This window comes from Triplophysa dalaica, chromosome 13, assembly GCF_015846415.1.
Source record: "Triplophysa dalaica isolate WHDGS20190420 chromosome 13, ASM1584641v1, whole genome shotgun sequence".
Classification (NCBI taxonomy): Eukaryota; Metazoa; Chordata; class Actinopteri; order Cypriniformes; family Nemacheilidae; genus Triplophysa; species Triplophysa dalaica.
In genome coordinates, this window is record NC_079554.1 from 6,283,074 (window position 1) to 6,302,562 (window position 19,489).

Here is a 19,489-nt window from a genome sequence, read left to right on the forward strand (position 1 = left end):
TCACTAGACCCTCTAGCACTGTCGCTAAGTCCCATGGAGAGATTCTGCATCAGCTGCCTCGGTCTATAAATAAAACGGGCGACTAACGGGTGTTTTCCCACAGAAACCCCATCGATCAGGGTGGGCAGGCCGAAATGGCGGCCATATAAACCCTGAGAGTACCGGGGCTTGTCCCTGTGGACAGTTTCTCTTGCAGAAACTCCAACATGAAACGATCTTGCAGTTAATTTGGTCTGTATGGTGTGCAATGCACCATCTGTCAAAAACGCTCCATCTAAGGGCGTAGCTTTCATTCAGACTTCATGTCGATCTAGATCAGAGAGGCACCTCTCACAAGAAAGAAAACATCTCCTCTCTGAATCAGACATGACTTATATCAGTAACGTTTTAAAATATAAGATAAGGCTAAGTCACAGTGCTTAGACACTTTTACTCAATATGATGTGGTTACTCTCGTATTAAAACTCCGAATACTTCAATATTTCGCAACACACACACACACACAGTCAAAATGACACTAAGAGCACAACGAAGACTAATCAATGAGGTAAAGAAACAACCCAGAATGACAGCCAAAGATTTGAAGGTATCATTGGAACTTGCTAATGTCTCTGTTCATGAGGCAACAATACGTAAAACACTGAACAAGCCGGCAGGACACCACAAAGGAAGCCACTGCCTGCTAAAAAGAACATCGCTGCTCGGCTGAAGTTTGCAAAAGAGCACATTGACACTCCACAGCAGTATTGGCTAAATGTTTTGTGGACTAATGAAACTAAGATTTAACTATTTGGAAAAATCCCACATCACTACATATCATCATGTAAATATCATCCCAACTTTAAAGTAAGGTGGTGGAAACATCATGATTTGGGCCTGCTTTGCTGCATCAGGGACTGGCCAGCTTGGAATCAACGAGGGGAAGATCAAATCCCAAGTATATCAGACAATTCTTCAGGATAATGTGGGACTGTCTGTACGTCAGCTGAAACTGTGTAGAAGGTGGGTGATGCAACAGGACAACGTCCCAAAACACCGGAGCAAGTCCACAACAGAATGGCTTCAGAAAAACAAAATCTGCCTTTTGGAGTCAAAATCGCTGCCGGCGGCTAGTTTGTATCCTTTGACACTTGCTTCACCTCACATTTGTTCCTGGTCTTAATATTAGTGTATTTTACTATAATTACCTATCATTGTCGTTGCCGAATTATTTAGAACTTTTCTAAATTTATATTATTGAAGCGTATATTATATATGATGTTGTTAACTTGTTTCACCTCACATTTGTTCTTGGTCTTATTATTAGTGTATGTTACTATCGTTACCTATCACATATTAATTGAAACGTAACGCCGCTAGCATATTAGCGTGTTAGCTTGCCTTCTGTTTACAGTGTGGAATATCATCTCCCCCTATTTGTCTTGTGTGCTAACTGTTTCTCTTTTTAAGTGTATATACTAAGACTCATCAAGCAGCCTTGGTAAGTTAGGATTGCACTTCATACCCGGTGAGTTATGGCTTCTATTCCTATTTTTGTTACTTGCACATCATGTCATATGTTTAGCTTAGCCTTCTCTGTCAGCGGCGAGGGTTTTACATGTGATAAATGCAGGGAAGTAGTTAGGCTGATGGAGAAGATCTTAGAATTAGAGTCTCGCATCCAATCTATATTTGAGGATAGTAAGAGTGTTAGGACTGTAGAAAACACTTCGGATGCGAGCAATGTTAGCGCACACAGCTCGGTTCCGGTTGAAAATCCCCTGCAGTTGGGAAACTTTGTGACGGTGAGACGGCATAGTCGCAGGACAAAACATCACTCAACTGTTCCGATTAAAGTCTCGAACAGGTTTTCCCCGCTCAGTGACGCACCGACTGAGAAACCTGCTGAAAGTGCCCTAGTGATCGGTGTTTCTATTGTCCGGAACGTTAATATAGAGACACCAGCCACCATGGTCAAATGTTTACCGGGAGCCAGAGCGCCTGACATCAAGTCAAATTTAAATGTGCTGGCTAAGACTAATCGTAAATACAGTAAGATTGTTATTCATGTCGGCACAAATGATGTTAGACTCCGTCAATCGGAGATCACTAAAGATAATATTAAAGAGGTGTGTGAGCTCGCAAAAACGATGTCAGACACTGTAATATTCTCTGGTCCCCTTACTGCTTACCGTGGTGATGAGATTTATAGCAGATTATCATCACTAAATGGCTGGTTGTCTGAGTGGTGCCTGCAGAATAATATAGATTTTATAAAAAACTGGAAGAGTTTTGAGGGCAGACCTGAGCTGTTGAAACGAGATGGTCTCCATCCCTCCTGGGATGGGGTTTCCCTCCTCTCTAGAAATTTGGCACACAGTCTTAATAATGCTAAAGTCTGACTACCTGGGGCCCAGGTCAGGAAGGAGACAGAATGGCTTAACCAACTGTCTGCTTCATTTCGGATCATTATCTGATATTATGTTTGCTTCAATGGCCTACGGCTGCAAATCAAACTCCTTGTTACAAATATGGTAGAACGATTACTTCAACTACCAAAGATGCGTTTCTCGATAATCTGCCTGAATTGTATAAAATATCTAGCATGAGTAAAAACGTTGACGATTTTGACACTACTATTGAAAATTTTAACACTACTTTCTCGGAAATATTAGACACAGTTGCTCCTCTGCGTTTAAAGAAATCTAAAAATAGCAGCCCAACACCGTGGTATAATGAACACACTCGGACTCTAAAAAAAGCGTCCCGGAAAATGGAGCGCAACTTTAAGAAAACTAATTTAGAGGTTACAGGAATGCAATAAAAACGTCTAGATCCGCCTACTTTTCAACACTAATAGAGGAAAACCATTACAACCCTAGGTTTTTATTTAACACCGTGGCTAAATTAACAAAAAATAAGTCGTCTTCGACGTCAGATTCTGATTTTCAGCATAACAGTGATGAATTTATGAACTACTTTACGAGTAAAATCCCAGATATAAGAGAAAAAATTATAACAATGCAAACTGTAGTGAAATCCGCTGAACAAACTAACTACAGCACCCCTAAGGAGAAATTGCAATTATTTTCTACAGTAGATCACGATGAACTGTCTAAAATCATAAGATCATCTAAATCAACAACATGCATGCTAGACCCTATACCTACAAAACTACTGAAAGAAATGCTCCCAGAAATTATAGATCCTCTTCTCAGTATTATTAACTAATCTCTGACATTAGGACATGTGCCTAAAGCATTTAAGGTGGCTGTTATAAGGCCTCTTTTAAAAAAAAAAAAACTCGACCCTAAAGAACTAGGGAATTACAGGCCTATATCGAATTTACCTTTATATCTAAAGTTCTGGAAAAAGTAGTTTCAACTCAATTATGCTCCTTCCTCCAAAGGAATGACATTAATGATGAAATCCAGTCTGGATTTCGAGCATGTCACAGTACAGAGACTGCTTTGATCAGAGTTACAAATGATCTGCTTTTAGCGTCTGACCGTGGCTGTATTTCATTATTGGTGCTGCTAGACCTCAGTGCTGCATTTGACACCATTGACCATAGCATACTTCTACATAGACTCGAAAATTACGTCGGCATTAACGGAATAGCATTGAAATGGTTTAAGTCTTATTTATCCGACCGTTTTCAATTTGTAGCAATAAACAATGAGGTGTCCCGCAAATCACAAGTCCAGTACGGTGTACCACAGGGCTCAGTCTTGGGGCCTCTGCTCTTCGCTTTATACATGCTACCTCTAGGAGATATAATAAAGCGACCCGAAATTAGCTTTCACTGTTATGCTGATGATACTCAACTTTATATTTCCGCGAAGCCTAATGAAACTCAGCAGTTTCATCGAATAAAGGATTGCATAGCTGACTTAAAAATGTGGATGAGTAACAATTTTTTACTACTAAACTCGGACAAAACAGAAGTGCTACTTACTGGACCGAAAACTGCAATGCGTAAGAACCAAGAATACTGCTTAATGATTGACGGATGCTCCATAAAATCCTCGTCATCAGCTAAGAGTCTTGGTGTTGTATTCGATAGTACTCTGTCATTTGAAAGCCATGTCGCCAACACCTGTAAAATTGCATTTTTCCATTTTAAGAATATCTAAATTACGTCATATGCTGTCACTGTCAGATGCAGAGAAATTGATTCATGCATTCATGACATCAAGACTACACACTAAAAAACGCTGGGTTATTTGTTTAACCCAACAGCTGGGTTGAGCCTGTTGGGTCATTTTGTTGGGTTATTTTCTCAGTGTTGGGTCGTTTTTGGAGTAACCCAGTCGCTGGGTTACCAGTTGGGTCCAATTGAGTGACAGTTGAGAGAGTAAACCCCGCCCCCTCCTCGACGCCTCAGAAAACTTTACCTTCGCGGTCATTTTGAATCACCTCAGAAGCTTCTAGGACAGGAGGTATCCGAAGGAAAAAGGTATGTTTGAGAGTTTTTAATCTATAAAACTATTACAGTATTAGAAAATGCAGAAGTATGCAAAATTCGTCGTTCAAATTTTGACGGCAGCTATCATGGTGGTCCGCATAGTAGTGGTAACGTTAGCTTATATACCAAGCTAGTTTATCATATTCTTATTAATACTACTATTATTCTGTTACGGAACGTAGTTTTAAGATATTTTTAGACAAGAATGTAGACCTCAAATTTGCGAGAATTTGTTAAGACGCTGTCAGAGATGCCAGCTTCAGGCTGTCTGTCAACGGTCGTTCAGCGCTGAGAGCAGCTTAATCTCGGCCAGTTCTCCGGGAATGTGTCGCTGGCTCTTAGTTGATATCTTTAGTGGTTAAACGTAATTTAAACTTCATTTTTTGGTATGAAACGAGCAATCTTTGGTCGTATTAATCTATTACTTGTTTCTGGGTAGGTAGAATTAGTTTAAGGGTTGTGTTTGAATATATACATTTTTCGGGCTATATTTAACTTTCTGTACTAGAGCCATTTTTGGCGTTTGACTAGGCCTAGTCCACTCGTACACGGGTATTTTTATAACCGTAGGTGTTATTTTTTTCGTGTGGACGAGGTAAGCTATTTAACCAATAACAGGTATTGAAGAGATGGTCAACTTTGAAAACACGATGTTTTATTACTGAAAAATGATTTTTTTATTCCCTGTTTAGTGGCAGTTTTTCAGATATGAGCTTTCAGTCCGACAGCGACAATAATGCTTTTAAAACATGATCAAAACAGTGATGCGTTTCAAATGACAAAACTTAAAATAAGTGAGCATATTTAAAAAGTGTGGCTTTTTTATGTATCAAAGCTGTTTTTTTATTGATTAAAAAAGTATTTATTTAAAAGTCAAGTGTATTAGAGTTTCTTATATTCTCATGAATATGAAGACTTTGATTTAAAGACCATTTTGAACATGAAGCATGCTTACAACTCAGCCTCTGCCACTTTTCCTTTTTTCCCACTAACAGGGTGAAGAATAGAAAGGGACAGTTAACAACAATGGATCATTTTGTACAGGAGAAGCTGAAAGAATGGAACTTGGAAGTCCTGATCCCATGCTTCAAAGGTAAACTGCAAATGTATTTTTTATACAGTTCGTTCATTATAATCCATTGTGGTCTGGGTAGGCTTTCTTACATTCTTCTCTTCTTGTCGCTTTTTTTTCTTTCTTCATCTCTGTCCAGATGAACAAATTGACAGAGAAACCCTCCTGCTGCTGGATGAAAAATCACTAGAAGCAATGATACCAAAGATAGGCCTACGTCTGAAATTTAAAAAACACCTGAGAGAGCTGCTTGTTGTGAGTGAAGAAATTCACATTTAAGATGGGATATATCTGCTTTAAGTGCAAAAAGACTGTTGCGGACAATGTTCGTTTTTTGTTTTCTCATCTAAGGCGAATGCATAATGTATATAGTTCATCAACTTATTTTGAGTGTGGCCAAGCTGGGTGTCACAGGACATTTAATTACAGCAGATCATTTAAGCGACATCTGCTCCAGCACCATGTAGGAACTGAGGAAGAAGAACCCAATCAGTCAACTCGAATGCCTAAGACATTGACGCCTGACTGCAGACCTCTGACTTGTCACAATCAGACTTTCGAGGAGGAAGATAATGCTGCCGAAGATACTACTGATGATGACATGGAATGGGATGAGTTAGAGCAGAACACTATCACAGACAGAGTGGCCTTTTATCTATCAAAGTTGAGGTCAAAGTCATCTATGACCCTATCTACTGTCAACTTTGTAGTTCAGCAAACATCTAGTTTGGTCTTTGATATTGTTGGTACTTTACAAAGACAGACAATGTCTTTCCTACAAAGGATTGGCCAAAGTGAGACTCCAGAAGGCCAACAGCTGAATCTGCATTTTGCAACTGCATCTAAACCTTTTCAATGCTTAGATACTGAACACAAGCAGATGAAATACTTTGTTCAAGGTGGGTACCTGGTTCAGCCAGTGGAGCAGCCTCTCCCTGGTGTCTCATACACACAACAACGGGAAACACAGACGGGGACTGTAAAACAGGTGGCAGTGCAGGATACTTTCCAAAGGATTCCTTTACGTCCACTAATTAAACTCATTCTCGAGAGTCCAGGGACAATGGAGAAGATAATGAAGTGGACAAGGAAGGTTAGTGACTCAAACAGTCTGGATGACACCACTGTGTTGAAAAGTTCTGTTCACCCCACTGACCCCTCTGTTCCTCTTCTGCTGTATAATGACGACTGTGAAATGGTTAATCCACTAGGCTCCAAGACCTCAATCCACAAATTAGGATTCATCTATTTCACTCTTAAATGTCTTCCTCCAGAGTGTCTTTCAAGTCTAAATTCTCATTTTCTTTTGGCAGTATATAAATCAGATGATGCCAAAACGTATTGTATAGATGCTGTCCTGAAGTCCGTTGTTGATGATATCAATGACTTGGAAACAAATGGTGTGGAAGTAGACACGGCTCACTTCAAAGGCACATTGAAGGTTTGGGTTGCCCAAATTTGTGGAGATAATTTGGGGTTAAATTCAATTCTCGGGTACACAGAGAGCTTCTCTGGGAACAGTGTTTGTCGTTGGTGCCATGTGAAGAAACAGTTGCAGCGAACACAAACAATGGAGGATCCTTTACTGCTTAGGAATAAGGATTGCCATCTTTCAGATCTACTCCAGAGTAATCCAACAGAAACTGGCCTAAAAAGACAGAGCATTTTGAACAACCTGAGGTACTTTCACGTGACAGACAACGTAGCACCCGATATCATGCATGATATCCTTGAAGGAGTAGGGGCATATGAAATTAAATTGGTATTAGGCTCTCTCATCTCACAGAAGGCAATAACCTTAGACCAGGTAAATTACCGAATCACAAGTTACGATTATGGTTTCTGTGACTGTGCCAACAAGCCATCCACAATCCGACCCCAAGAACTAAAAGTACCTGACAGTTCGATGAAGCAGACAGCAGCTCAAATGTGGTGCCTGTTAAGGCTTCTTCCTTTGATGATAGGAGATATCTTTTCAAAGGAAAACAAATACTGGGAGCTCTTACTACTTTTATTGACCTGTATGGAATATATTTTTTCTCCTTCCTTAACAGAAGATGCAGTATTATTTCTCAGACATCACATTGTTGAGCACCACAGCCTTTTCCTAGAACTCTTCCCTGATAGACATCTTAAGCCAAAACATCACTTCATGCTACATTATGCAGGTGCCATAAGGAGACTTGGCCCTCTGGTGCACTACTGGTCCATGCGCTTTGAGGCCAAGCATGGTTTTCTCAAAAGGCTTGCCCACATCACATGCAACTTCAGAAATGTTTGCAAAACAATGGCCTTCAGGCATCAAATGCTACTGTGTTACAATCTTTTGTCTGAACAGATATTTACACATCACAGAGAAATTGGTCCTGGTTACACTACTCCACTTGCTTCCATTGAGAGGTTTGATCAAGTCTGCCACATATTTGAGCATACTCCATTGACTGAGGTGTACATACCCTCCTGGGTGAAGTGGAAAGGCACAGAATATCGTCCAGGAATGACCCTCCTTGTGTCTCATACTCCAAATGGTGAACCTCAGTTTGGAAGAATTCAGAAGATTGTGGTTTTTGAGTCTGTCATCAAGTTCATTGTTCAGAAATGGGACACAGTAGGATTTGAAAGACACTATTTTGCATGCTGTGTCATTCCCACTTCAGTCATTGACTGCATTGATGTTGACTCAATTGATGATTACCATCCTCTCCATGTAGTGAGGTCATACAAGGAAGAGGACAGCAACCACTATGTGTCCATGCGCTACCGGCTGTTTTAAATGTGACCTTTTTCAACTGGAACTTCCATGAACCACGTTTTTATTTTTTGGACAGGAATTTTGGCAATGATTTTGCCTGAAGAGTCCCACAATTCAGAATTTTTTACCATGTTTGCGTAAGTATGTGTATTATATATGAGAATACTAAATAAACTGCAAGCGTTCAAGCTCTATTATGGGTAAAATAAATATCAACATGAAAATTACAAATTGTCTTGTAGCTTTGTATTTGTGAAAATAAATTAAACCATGTCCATGTAACCCTTTCTCTATGCACTTTTATAGGAGCCACAACCAGAGCAGACCCAAAGTGGATCCACCTCTGGACCTCCTGTGAACCAACAACCCGAAGCAGAAAATCAGACGTCAGTGGAGGAAGTGCCATCATTTGTATGTGTTACCGCTTTTTCTCTACTTAAAATTAATTTACATAAAAGCAAGCACATTCAGGTGCCGTACAGTTTTGTCACATTTACAAAAATTAACAATGGGTTCATTAATCTATTCACTAAATATATTTGTATATAGTATGTTTATGCATAAAACGAGGACTGCCCTCGACTAAAGATTTATCTGATTTACCAGTTGTTGTTCATGTTAAGGGATTTGTCGACTAATCACTCATGCAGGCATATAGTTTGTCAAAATGCAGCACCAGAACTTTATGACTTTGCAACTTCCCGTGAATTTTAATTCCTGCGACTAATACAATTTTGGTCAACTTAACCTTTTGTCGTTGACTATTAGGAGGCTGCCCTAAGTAAAACCAAATAAACGGTCAAATGTGAATCTCTGGAAAAGGGATTTGCACTTTGTTAAAGGGAAAGTTTACCAAACAATAATGAAAGTCTGTCATTATTTACTCCCACTTCATGTTGTTCCAATCCCCTAAGACTTTATTTCATCCTCACAACAAAATGTATTATATTTTGAATAAAAGGTTTCTGTCTGTCTACTGACAGCCTAAGCAACTTTAAAGGCCTAGAAAGGTAGTAGAAACATTGAAGTAGTCAATGTTACTCCAAGGGTTCAACTAAGTGACATGAATGCTTTTTGTGCTCCAAGAATACAAACGTATTGACTAACAGACTACTTCCATAATGTTTTTTCTGGGCCTTTGAATAATTTGTTGCTGTCATTGACAGGCTGTCAATGGTTGGACAAAAACCTCCTGGTTTTAATTAAAAATATCTTAAATTGTGTTCCAAGGATGAACGAAAGTCATGGGGGATTGGAACAATGTGAGGATGAGTAATGTAAAACGGAATAAAACATTTTGGGTGAACTATCCCTTTTTTTGTCAGTTATATTTTGTATTTAGTCCTGTGTAATCATATTTACTCGATTTATTAGGATCTGCCGCTGGGTTTATAAAGATTGCTTTGTCTTTTACAACAGAATATTTCTGAGGTCTTGATGAGCAGCGTTGAAGGCAAGGACATTTTGGCCAGTCTTAAGAAGAATACTTTATCTTTACATCAGCGAAGATGCATGGTCAGAATACTAGTTTCAAACCTCATGAGTCACTTTGGAGAAAAGTATGTATGCATTTGTCCGTAGTAAAAATGATTAATCTGTCTGTACAGTACCATGCACCGTGGGGTAAATCACGCAAAATTGGAAGTCTGTCATTAATTACTCAACCTCATGTTGTCCAAAACCCCTTAGACTTTCGTTCATCTTCGCAACATAATTAAAGTTTTTTTATGAAATACGAAAGTTTTCAGAGCAACTTACACTTGGAAGGCCCACAAAGGTAGGAAAAACGTCATGAAAGTAGTCAATGTTACTCCATGGGTTCAACTGTAATTTTTTGAAGGTAATGCTTTTTGTGTGACAAAAACAACAAATCTATTCAACATTTTCTTCACTTCCACTTTAAGATTGTTTACATTCAAAATTTTCGCTCATAATAAGTGCATCATGATGTTCTCGAGGACGAACGTGTGAAAATGAGTTGGAGATTGAAGCAGAAGTGAAAATACTATTTTATAATTTTTGATAATTGTCCCGTCACTTCAGAAAATTACTGTTGAACTTGCCCTACTTCCATGATGTTTTTTCTACCTTTATGGGCCAAAAGTGAAAGATGCTTAGGCTGTCAATGGGGTAACATAAACCTCTTGGATGTCATTTAAAATATCTTTAGTTGTGTTGTGAGGATGAACGAAAGTCTTAGGGCATAGGAAAAACATGAAGGTGAATCAATCACAGATTTATTTTTGGATGAACTATCCCATTAAAGGTTGATTGACAATCAAATTTAGCTACTGTGTTTATATGGCTAATCTCTGTCTAATGCTGGAATTTTTTTAATGTCTTATTAAATAATCTCTGTATAAATAGACCTCCTGAATTCTATTTTTATTATTGTTTCTAGCCCATCCTCTGAGAAAAAGATGCGTTTGGCTGTCTCTCTGGTTGAGCAATATCCTTGTCTGAAGGACTCTCAGGGTAAAGGCCATGTGAGTACAACGTCCTTATTGTCACAGTTCTAAAGCTTAAATTTTGAAAAGCTTTATGGCCTTTTTACATTTACAGGATACTAAAGATGTGCTTGAATCTGAATGCATTATTCAGAAAGGCAGAGAAAATGAGTAACCCATTCTATTGATCTCCTAAAGGGACATGGTGATGAAAAAAAAACTTTGATAATAAAATAAAATTTTCCTATATCATATTTTTATCCATCACCAAATTGCTTTAGGGGCTCTATGGAATGTGTTATTCAGTATCTGTGCCTTTCCAAATAAAGTATTTAGTTTCGACAACATCATAGCATACAATCTTATACTGTAAACATTATTTTGAGTTTTTAGGAAGCATGGTTCAGCCCAGGACGAAGCCATCGTCCAGCAACTGGTTTCTTGGAGGAACGCTTGCGAAATGTCAGGAAGCGATCACGCCGTGAAACCAACACAAGCCGTGAGAAGAATGATTCTGAAGCCATGAGCAGCATTAGCAGAAACTTGTTCATTCCAGGTAAAAAATAATTGTAATCTTTTACATAAAAAGTTTTTTTTATTTTGGCAAATGCCCTTCATTTCATTGCTGGTAAAATGATATGTACTTGCAGAGCCAAGTACTTCACCTGACAGGGCAGTACAACTTGCAGAATGGCTCAAAAATAATATGTGGCCAGCTAACCAAGTTGCAGAGTACATGAAAGAAACCGCTATCCACAGGGCTCACTGGATAAGAGCTAACGGGACAAAATCTATTGAGGATATAACTGTTGAATTCCCTCGACTCCTGGATACTCCAGGAATGGTAGGTCCAAATCTGTTCCTCCAATTACAGAAAATCCAAATTCCTTTTTATTGTAATTTGTGCTGCAACAATGAATTGATGAAATCAATAATAAAAATCATTGACAGCGATTTGCATATTGATTAACAAGGTCTGCACTGTGCACATACAACTTCTGCAAGAATTGGTTCAAAGCTTTGTTTCTTTTCTGCAAACTCTTGTGGTGCTATTCGAAGAACATTGTGTAATGTATGGTTATTTTTAAATAAGGAAATTAGTTTGCCTGTTCTCCTTTGGAGCTTAATAGTCTTAAAAATTTGAAAAAGTAATGAAAAGGGTTAAACGCTTTCAGTAAAGGCTGTGCATTGCCAAATTTGAAAATTGGAATTATTGCACTATTGATTTGTCTTTTTCAGATTTCACAAGACTTCGCTATATTATTCCCCAACCATGCGGAGAGACTTAGTCAAACTTGGAAATTTAGTTTCAAAGACAAAATCCTTCGATTTGCCAGCCAGGAGAAAAAGGCTCAGGAGCTTCTCCACAATATTGACAGTTTGTCTCCAGGTACAGTTGTGAATTCAAGAGTTGATCCTTAAAATAGTGACTATATACATATTTTATACAAAATAATTATTGATACGAAATATCAGTTTGTACAGATGCCCAAAGTGACCTTGCACTCAGGCTGCTTCCTGTGATACTGCCCACCCCTGTCTACAAAAACGGGATGAAAATGTTCAAACCAAGCTTGGAAGAAAATATCAAGGCTTTCATTGAATTCAAGCATGTAAGTAATGTATTGCATACATCACTTTCCAATCCATACTAAGAGCAACTTAAAATGGCTAAACGTATTTCAAAATGTTACACTATTTATTTGACTAAGAATGTCTTAGAATAAGAAAAGAACTCTGGCAAGAAGTATTAGAACCCTTCGGAGTTATTTGGTGTTCCACATTAATTGGTGATGTGATTTACTATAAAAAAAACACTGAGATAGTTCACCCCCCTGTTGTTCCAAAGATTATACTGGCTCCTAAAACCAACTTTCTAGAACTATGTGGTGCGAAAGGGACTTAAGATGCAGGCTTCCATTTGAGAAGTATCCTGAAGACTAAAGCACCAATTATGCAAATTCATGTAGAATCTCATTTGAATCAACTACATTTAAAAAAAATTCTGTTTTTAACAGGTTGGGACCAACATGGTTGAATACTTAAAGAAGGCCGAGCTCACAAAACCCTTCCCCTTTGTCCTTGGTCTTGGGGATGACAGTCAATGCCATCAAGCCTTTGTTGTTGTTGGCAAACAGGCACTCGAGCAAAACACACTCCTTAGTGCTGTGGACACATGCTTTAAACTTTTTTATGTTATGGACATCCATTTCCCGAAGCAGTGCTCACCGGTGTGGGAGTTTTTCCAGACTGCTGTCTATAAACTCCCAGGAACAGAATCCCCTTCTGTGAGACTCCTCCGTGGATTTTTGTCATTTTAAGCAATAGGAGCCACAACAACTGACCTTTTCTAAGATGTTATTTGAGTTTATAGGTGGAGGAACGTTTTTGACTATAACCCTTTCTAAAATGTTATGAGAGTTTATATGAACAGGAGAGTTTCTAGACTAAATCCTCCTCATAAAACCCTCTGTAAAATGTTATGTGAGTTTATATGTATTAATGTAATTTAATGATGTTATTTATTGAGATGTTATTTATTGTGATTTTATTTATATATCAGAAACTTAATTAAAATGTTTTATGCTATTTTATTGTACATGAAATCCTTGGCTTGCAATGTTATTCCTTATTAAAAATATATATTTTTACTGTTGCCACTAGTCTGTGATTTTTATTAGCATTATTATTCTTTTCAAACATTTCTGCTTTGTTTTTAACCACCAATACAGTAGTTTTTAATCAATTATTGAATTAAATAAAACAACCCAGCATGTTGGGTCAAATATTTAACCCAACCAGTTGGGTTAAAATAACCAAAGCTGGGTTTGTCCATATTTGACCCATCATTGGGTTACCAAAATAACCCAAATTGGGTTATTTTAACCCAGCCTTTTTTTAGAGTGTAGATTACTGTAATGCACTTCTAGGTGGTTGCCCTGCGGGCCTATTACAAAAACTGCAACTGGTTCAAAACGCGGCAGCTCGAGTTCTTACACGTACAAAATAGTATGAGCATATAACCCCTGTTCTGTCAACTTTGCACTGGTTACCTATAAAGCATCGCATTAACTTTAGATCATGCTTATTACCTATAAAGCCCTACATGGTCTAGCGCCGCAGTATTTGAATGAACTTCTATTGTTTTACAGACCTCCACGTACATTACGCTCTCAGGCGTCCTGTCAGTTGGTACACTCTAAAAAAAGGCTGGGTTAAAACAACCCAATTTGGGTTATTTTGGTAACCCAACGTTGGGTCAAATATGGACAAACCCAGCGTTGGGTTATTTTAACCCAGCCAGTTGGGTTATATCTTTGACCCAACATGCTGGGTTGTTTTATTTAAATCAACTTTTGCTTAAAAATTACATTGCTGGTTTAAAACAAACCCGAAATGTTTAAAAATAATAATAACAAAATCACAGAGAAATACTCGAGGCATCAGTAAGAATCAAAAGTTTTATTAAGGATCAAAATGCAAGACAAAAGGAATTCATAAAAACATGCAATATGTTATGCTCAATGAACAATAAAATGGCATATAAAACACTTTGATGAAATGTATGTTTATACATATTTAAGGAAAATTAACTTCAATAAATTACATTAGTTTAGATTTTAACATATACATTTAACAAGGTTATTAAAGTGGCACAAGTAAATATAAATAGTTAGACAACTTAACACTTTAAAAATTCATATACAGTTAACAAAGTGGCACGAGTAAAGTGCTTTAGGTCAATTCCAGCGTAACTTTCCTCTTCATATAAACTCACAAAACATTTTAAAGAGCGTTAGTTCTTTCGGTTTCAGCACTGCTTAACCTGAGATATCCACGGAGCAGACTTACTAAAGAGGATTCTTTTCCTGGGAGTTGTAGACAACAGTGTGGCGTGCACTTTTAGAAGTGGATGTTCAGCAGGAGGTTTCTTTATCAATTTGTTCATCTATAAAGAGAAAAAGAGACAAGAGAAGAATGTAAGGAAACTGGCCTACCCAGAGCACAATGGATTATAATAAACATATAAAGAAGTACATTAACATTTTACCTAAATAATGTTTACCTTTAAGCCTGTTATGAAAACATCCACGTTCCAGTTGACTTTCTCTTGAATAGAATGATCCATTAATATTAGCTGTTATTCTGCATCCTGTCAGTGTGGGGGGAAAAGAAGAGTGGGATATAGTACAGAAAGTGAAATACAGTCTTAAAAAATAATATTATAAACGTTAACACAACGCTTAACTAATTCGACACACTCGGGAATAAGTAGAAGTCTAAAAAGAGCAACAATTTTTCGTCTCATATACCCAAAATAAATTATATCTCACGGTTAACCACTAACGTTATAAGAGCGGCTACTCCCGAGGCAATGGCCGAGATAGAGCTGCTCTCAGCGGAGCCACGACAGCCTGATGCTCACACCTCCGACAGCGTCTTAACAAATTCTCAAAGAGGCGTTATGTTTATATATAAATCACGTATTTGTGTTCTTAACAACTACATTCTCGTCTAAAAGACTATTAAAACTAAGTTCCCTCACCGAACATTAGCGGTATTTAAAATAAAAAAATTGCTGGATGTTTGCTTTTTACACGACGCTCTCTCGTGTCAACCTTAAACTAATATCAAGATGCGTAAGCTACTTAACTAAATGACTCACACGAGTCAGAGATTTCAAAGGGAAATGTTGACCAAAAATGAAGTTTAAATGATTAAAAAGCTGTAAATTAGAACAACGTGGGCATAACGTTACAGACTAGCTATAAAAAGCTAACGATGCTAGATTGTAACGTTACTTTCAAACCTAATGCGAACAGCCGAATTTTGCATACTTTTGCATTTTTTTTGTACAGTAATAGTTTTATACATTACAAACTCGTAAACATACCTTTTCTTCTCCGAATAACAACTTTTCGAGATGAGGTGGATCAAAATGCCCGCGAAGGTAAAGTTTGTCTGATGCGTCAAGCAGTGGGAGGGGTTTACTCTCTCAACTGTCACTCAATTGGACCCGACTGCTAACCCAGCGTTTGGGTTACTCAAAAAATGACCCAACACTGAGAAAATAACCCAACAAAATGACCCAACAGGCTCAACCCAGCTGTTGGGTTAAACAAATAACCCAGCATTTTTTAGAGTGTAATACCTAGAATTTCAAAATCGAGTGCAGGTGGTAGATCCTTTTCTTATCTAGCGCCTAAACTTTGGAATATTCTTCCCTGCACGGTCCGGGAGGCAGACACACTCTGTCAGTTTAAATCTAGACTAAAGACTCATCTTTTTAATCTTGCATACACTATACCTCCATAATATTAATCCTCAGAGGATTTAGGCTGCATTATTTAGATCAACCGGAACCAGGAACACATCCAACAACAAATGATGTACTTGTTGCATCAAAGAGTGCAGAACAGTACTCTACTCTCAGCCAGTCTTGTCTCTTTGTTCCAAGGTTACCGCAGGATGCAGTTCATGCCCAGACCTGATGGCAGAGCAGAGAATGGGAAGCGGTGACCTGAAAAGAGCTAAGAGGATAGAGCTGGATAAAGGACGCGACAACTTTGTTTTTCCTACAACATTTAAAAAGCTATTAGATTGTTACCCAGCCGGCATTTCAACGTTGATTCACCGTTGAAACAACGTCAGGTACCATGGTTGAATCAACGGTGAATTACCTTTCGATTTTGCAAAACGGATCAACGTTGATATTGTGACGTCGTTTCACCGCGGAAGAAACAACGTTGATTCACCGTTGAAATCGCGACGTCGTTTCACTCTTGCCTTTCGGGTTATGGTCTTCTGTCGACGTTGAATCACCTTTCGATTTTGCAAATTGAATCAACGTTGATATTGTAACCCTGTTTCACCGGCGTACCTGTAATTTTGCTTAAACGTCAACACTGAGTTTTAAACTATGATTTTCGGTACACAGTGTTTTCAGCAACTAATAAAACTTGCTGTACATGATTTGCAATTGGACGGCATAACAAAAAAAATTCTCTTTCTAACAATTAGATGTTCATTAATCTGCAGTGCAGGGATGAGATGCTTCATTTTCTAAAGAAAAAGTTTTGAACAATTACACCAAATGGAAAAATAATTATCTTAGAATTAAAATATACATCTATATTCTACATTTACACTTTCACATATTTTATTGAAAATAATTCTCATTCAACAACAAAGCACTTTCTTAAGGGTTTAATGATATCAGAATACAGAGGGAAAAAGCTTTTAATTCTAATTTCATACACACTGCAAATATACACAATAGCCTATATATAAATAATAACAAACATATGTACTCATTTCGTGACCAACATATGTACTCATTTCGTAACATTCTAAAATCTCAACAATTAAGTGAAAAAGAATCCAAGTAAAAGTAAGGAAAGTTTGTAGAACAAGAAGTCTTTCGTAGAACTTAACATTTTACTCGCAACAGTCCATAAAACAGAAGAAGGAAAAAAAGTGTCTTCAAGGAAGAGTCTTCTTACGGCCACCACCACCCATCCTCTCTGGTGCATATTTTAAATATTTGGACATGGTCTTCATTACTTTTGTACTGGTTGGGTTGTGTGCATTGACGACTGCATCTAAAGGGAAAAATCAAAACAGCCAAGATCAACAAAATTGCTATAAATTTATGGAAAAGCTTTTAAGGATGTCAAAGTTACTTTACAACGTTACTATTATTTGCTTAGACAACTTGCAAAACAGTAAAACTAACATGAAAAAGAATCGTGATAATATTGTGAATCATATTTAACACATAAAATAAAATAAACTCGATTGGATTGTTTTCCATATCGCCCATCTCTTTCATGCTCTTTCCTTTGGCCAGTCTCGCTTCCAATCTCGCGATATTACCGTGAATGGACAGTAATGACGACGACAAACGGAAAATTTAGCTTATGTAACCTTACACTTTTTTTCCTGAAATTTTGTATCTGTGTGCACACGTATAATGTCTTATCCCTTAAAATCGACGTAGCAACCGCAAAAGCACATAACGACACTGAAGCGGCACGAGTAACGTTAGGCCTCAATCGACATCTGTAAAAGTAACGTTACCCCTCCGCGACACAAATGTGGAAAAGCATTCCCTGTGAATATCGAGTTAGTAAATTCATTCAACAAACTGTGCATTTACAATTTTGCAAGAACTGACATAATGCGTTTAACTCATGACCTTGCGTATATTTGTGAAATCAGACTTACCTTTTGAACCCGCGCCCTCGCAGACCACTTTCTATCGTGCTCTTCCCTTGGCCAGACCAGTCTCGCTTCAAATGACGTCCTCGATCAGAAAGACGGTCAGGATAACGGTCATATTTTCAAACATAAAATGGCGCGCACAGTTTCATTGGCCAGTTTCATGAATGACAGACAGATTAACCAATCATAATCAAAGCAAATAAGGTTAAATAACCAATAGGAATTGTTTCAGTGTGGTAAAGCAGCGCAATCTTTTATTGCTGTTGATAATATTTATACCAGAAGGTTCATGATAAAAATGTAAATGGATAATAAATAATAATAATAATGATCTTAATAATTTAAAAGGCAGAAATTATTTATTCTGTGCATACATTAATTGATACAACATATGAATCTTGTAAAAAAAAAAAAGTTGATTTATAAGTGTTTTTATAACCCTTTTTCAACCATTTAGCATTTCAATCAAAATTGAAACAACAGCTGTCATTATTTCAACCATATTTCAACGTTGAAGGTTGGTAATGTACCGGTTGGTTTTCAACCATTTAGCATTAAACGTTATATCAACGTTGTTTCAACGTTGAAACGACAACTGTCATTATTTCAACCATATTTCAACGTTGAAGGTCGGTCATGTGCCGGCTGGGTAATGATAATCTGAAATCCTTAATTTTTATATTTTATGAAGCTATGTTGTGCAAGCACTGTTGAGCTTGTGCAGAGGCAGCAGCTTTTGCCAGAACTGGAATCCCCTGGTTGGGCCCGGGACCGGGTTCCCCTGAGGGTTTTTTTCTCGATGGGAGTTTTGGGTTCCTCACCACCATTTGCATACTCTTTGTCTGGCCGAGGGGGCTGCTTTCGAATTCATACTTGTATTCAATGTGTCTCATGTACAGCTGCTTTGTAACAATGAAAATTGTAAAAAGCGCTATATAAATAAAGTTGAGTTGAGTTGAGGAGTGGCCAAGTCAGACCCCAGACCTCAACCCAATAGAGATGCTATGGATTGACTTGAAGAGGGCCATACACATCAGAATCAGAATCAGAAAGAGCTTTATTGCCAAGTATGTTTGCACATACAAGGAATTTGTTTTGGTGACAGGAGCATCCAGTACACAGAATAAGCAACAACACAGAGACCATCAAACAATACAAAAAACAGTTACACAAATGATTTAAATAAGGGCCTATGGGTATAAAAATTAAGAAATACAATACAGTAAACATAAGAGTAAAGCTATAGAGAGTAAAGTTATGTGTGTATGTAAACATGAGACGTCCAAAGAATATGACAGAGCTAAAGCAGTTCTGCCAGGAAGAATGGGCTAAAATTCCTCCTCCACAATGTGCAGGTCTGATCCACAGCTACTGGAAGCACCTGGTTGAGGTTATTGCTGCCAAGGGGGGTCAACCAGTTATTAACTCCAAAGCGTAAATTATAGTAGTGAATATGACCTACGCCATAACCTACGGCGTTGCTTACGCAGATCCGCATACCCTACGCCGTAGCCTGACGCATACTCTATGTGTACCGCAAGTGCTGG

The 19,489-nt window shown here is 37.9% G+C and overlaps 1 protein-coding gene and 2 long non-coding RNA genes across 5 annotated transcripts; 1 reads left to right on the forward strand and 2 right to left on the reverse strand.

Annotated features, from left to right (window-relative positions):
• Window positions 1–1,046: 1,046 nt before the first annotated feature.
• On the forward strand, window positions 1,047–13,374 carry LOC130434930 (uncharacterized). 3 transcript variants are annotated; one of them, XM_056765339.1, is made up of 11 exons: window positions 1,047–4,438; window positions 5,443–5,540; window positions 5,659–5,774; window positions 8,578–8,682; window positions 9,691–9,830; window positions 10,673–10,757; window positions 11,112–11,274; window positions 11,369–11,562; window positions 11,958–12,108; window positions 12,204–12,331; window positions 12,737–13,374. In XM_056765339.1, exons 2-11 carry the CDS (start codon window positions 5,474–5,476, stop codon window positions 13,037–13,039), a joined length of 1,452 nt encoding a protein of 483 aa, XP_056621317.1. In that variant the 5' UTR covers window positions 1,047–4,438; window positions 5,443–5,473; the 3' UTR covers window positions 13,040–13,374. The 3 variants fall into 3 exon arrangements, 2 of the variants coding, with proteins under 2 accessions (XP_056621317.1, XP_056621316.1); XM_056765338.1 differs by having other exon boundaries at window positions 1,048–4,438; window positions 12,195–12,331; XR_008908737.1 differs by lacking the exons at window positions 1,047–4,438; window positions 9,691–9,830; window positions 11,369–11,562; ... (1 more) ...; window positions 12,204–12,331; window positions 12,737–13,374 and having other exon boundaries at window positions 5,512–5,540; window positions 5,659–8,408; window positions 11,112–11,131.
• A 598-nt stretch (window positions 13,375–13,972) lies between these two features.
• Window positions 13,973–15,888, reverse strand: LOC130434750 (uncharacterized). The gene is made up of 3 exons (XR_008908708.1): window positions 15,613–15,888; window positions 14,785–14,871; window positions 13,973–14,667 (listed from the first exon to the last, which is right to left on the reverse strand). It is a non-coding gene; the product is annotated as an uncharacterized LOC130434750 (long non-coding RNA).
• A 1,022-nt stretch (window positions 15,889–16,910) lies between these two features.
• LOC130434689 (uncharacterized) lies at window positions 16,911–18,628 on the reverse strand. Its single transcript, XR_008908703.1, has 2 exons — window positions 17,946–18,628; window positions 16,911–17,320 (listed from the first exon to the last, which is right to left on the reverse strand). It is a non-coding gene; the product is annotated as an uncharacterized LOC130434689 (long non-coding RNA).
• Window positions 18,629–19,489: the final 861 nt, after the last annotated feature.

What these genes read in the sequence shown, in the direction of transcription:
- LOC130434930 (XM_056765338.1), top strand. Translation starts at nt 5,474, where the DNA reads ATGGATCATTTTGTACAGGAGAAGCTGAAAGAATGGAACTTGGAAGTC. An exon ending in ACCTGAGAGAGCTGCTTGTT is followed by an intron (nt 5,775 to 8,577) that starts GTGAGTGAAGAA and finishes GCACTTTTATAG; the next exon opens with GAGCCACAACCAGAGCAGAC. An exon ending in ACTCTCAGGGTAAAGGCCAT is followed by an intron (nt 10,758 to 11,111) that starts GTGAGTACAACG and finishes TTGAGTTTTTAG; the next exon opens with GAAGCATGGTTCAGCCCAGG.